The 2,214-nt window shown below is 39.0% G+C and overlaps 1 protein-coding gene across 1 annotated transcript; it reads left to right on the forward strand.

The window, feature by feature from the left end:
* Positions 1–536: 536 nt before the first annotated feature.
* Positions 537–2,185, forward strand: LOC121964793 (FSD1-like protein; the record flags this gene model as incomplete). Its single annotated transcript, XM_042514980.1, has 4 exons — positions 537–764; positions 898–996; positions 1,357–1,486; positions 2,022–2,185. Coding segments are annotated over 4 exons (596 nt in total), but the record flags the coding sequence as incomplete, so codon positions are not given.
* Between the last annotated feature and the right edge of the window lie 29 nt (positions 2,186–2,214).

Consider the following 2,214-nt stretch of genomic DNA (forward strand, 5'->3'; position numbering starts at 1 on the left):
GAACCACAGCCGTGATGATGCACCGCACAGCAGGGCTCCCTCTCCTGTGATGCTGCTTAATCATAATTTTTCACAGTTTTAGTATATATGTTGTGTATTTTCACAGTATCTGTGTATATGCTGTGTATTTTTCACAGTATTATTAGAAATGTTGTGTATTTTTGCAGTATTAGTATATATGTAGTGTATTTTCACAGCATCATTATAGTGTAATAGTGTTATTTAGATGACATCTGTCACACGTCTGTCCATCCTGAAGAGGGATGGTGCCTGCTGTACAGCCTCTGAGGCAGACTGTGTTTTTTGATAATGGGCTTTATAAATAAAACTGACTTGACTGGATTATTTCTGCAGTATTAGTATACATGTTGTGTATTTTTGCAGTGTCAGTATATATCTTGTGTATTTTTGTAGTCTTTGTATGTATGTTTTGTATTATCACAACATAAGTATATATGTTGTGTGTTTTTTACAGTATCAGTGTGTATTTTGTGTATTTTTGCAGTATTAGTATATATTTTGGGTATTTTTCGCAGTACCCGGAGCTCCTGAGATCGACGTCTCCAGCTGTGTCGTCCGTGACAACACCATCACAGTTGCCTGGCAACCGGCTGGTGAGGCTGATGGTGACGGAATCAGTGGATCAATCGAGCGCTATGAACTCGAATACCGAAAAACAAACCGAGACATCTCGCTGAGAGTTTCAGGAGAGGCATGCTGGGAAAAAATCCATGACATCAGAGAGACGCACGTTACCATCTCAGGTGAGAGGTCAGAGGTCACATCTCGGCACATTCCCAAAGCTTCAATTATTTTAAATGAGTTAATTTTAAGAAATAAAATGTGTAATTATTTTTAAATGAGTTAATTTAAATCAGATGTCTTTTTCTGTTTCAGGTCTGAAGTTTGATTCTTGCTTTGTCATAGTTCGAGTTCGAGCGAAAAACAAAGCGGCCACTGGCGAGTTCTCTGATCCGGTTACCATGGAAACAAGAGGTTATCACTCGAATGAATGAATGAAAAAGAAAGGAAGAAAGAATGAATGGATGAATTAATGAACAAATTAAAGAATGAATGAAAGGAAAACATAGAAAGAATGAATGAAGGAATAAAAGAATAAATAATTGAATGAATAGATGAATAGAAGAGAAAATGAAAGAAAGAATGAATGAAAAAGAAAGAATGAATGAAGGAGTGGAAACTATTTTTGTTTATTTTTGGTTTATGAGGAAATGAAAAGCGGATCAGATTTCGATTTGTACGCAGTAAAGAATAAGAAAAACTTCTAGCTTTATTTTAGCGTTTTAATTATTTTTGTTTTATTTCAGCGTATAAAGTCTTCTGATTTTATTTCAGCATTTAATTTTGGGTTCGATGCGACGACAGCCCACGCCGAGCTGAAGGTTCAGGGTGACACTGTGACCTGGGAACCACAGGGGGTCAAAGGTCACGACCCCCGACTTCGAGGAAAAGAGAATAAAAGCAGGTGAGTCGGCACATCACTGATGATGTCGTCAAGTTTTAATAACAAAGCTGTCTCTAAGAATCATGGGAGTTGTCAGAGCCGTTGGACCTGCTCAGGGGTCAGATTTTAGTGTCGGACCATCGGCAGCAGGAGGCCGAGCAGCTTTCTCAGCCGCAGACTTCAAGTCTTTAAGAGTTCGCGAGCATTTAAATTGAGTGAGATTTACAATTCGCCTCGTCAGTCACGGTCTTAACGAATTCTTTCAGTTTGGTAAAATTGCTGAAATACATCATTTATGGCTGCAGGATCTTAAAAAGTTTTAACAGCAGCTAGAAGTCACAAGTTGATAAAAGAAAAAATAATCAAAATGTTGTGTGATTTCCCGTTAAACGTTCCAGAAATGTGTCGAAGAACAGAACAAAAACTCCCTCAGAGTTAAAACCCTCCGGAAACATTCGGCTGCCTTCGATGAAAAGAACAAGAAACAAACATCATAATTCTTTTTGTTTCTCTGCTGCTGTTTGTTTGTGTCTTTGACCTTTTTGTCCCTCTGCAGTCTCCGTCTGCTGCCACACACTCAGGTAGAAACAGTCATTGCTGAGTTCTTCACGTCCTTCATCCAACATTTCCAGCTTCTTGCAGCCAATCACATCACTGCTGACATCACATCACTGCTGACATCACATCACTGCTGACATCACGTCCTGCTGACATCACATCCTGCTGACATCACATCACTGCTGACATCA

This window comes from Plectropomus leopardus, unplaced genomic scaffold, assembly GCF_008729295.1.
Source record: "Plectropomus leopardus isolate mb unplaced genomic scaffold, YSFRI_Pleo_2.0 unplaced_scaffold17206, whole genome shotgun sequence".
Lineage (NCBI taxonomy): Eukaryota > Metazoa > Chordata > Actinopteri > Perciformes > Serranidae > Plectropomus > Plectropomus leopardus.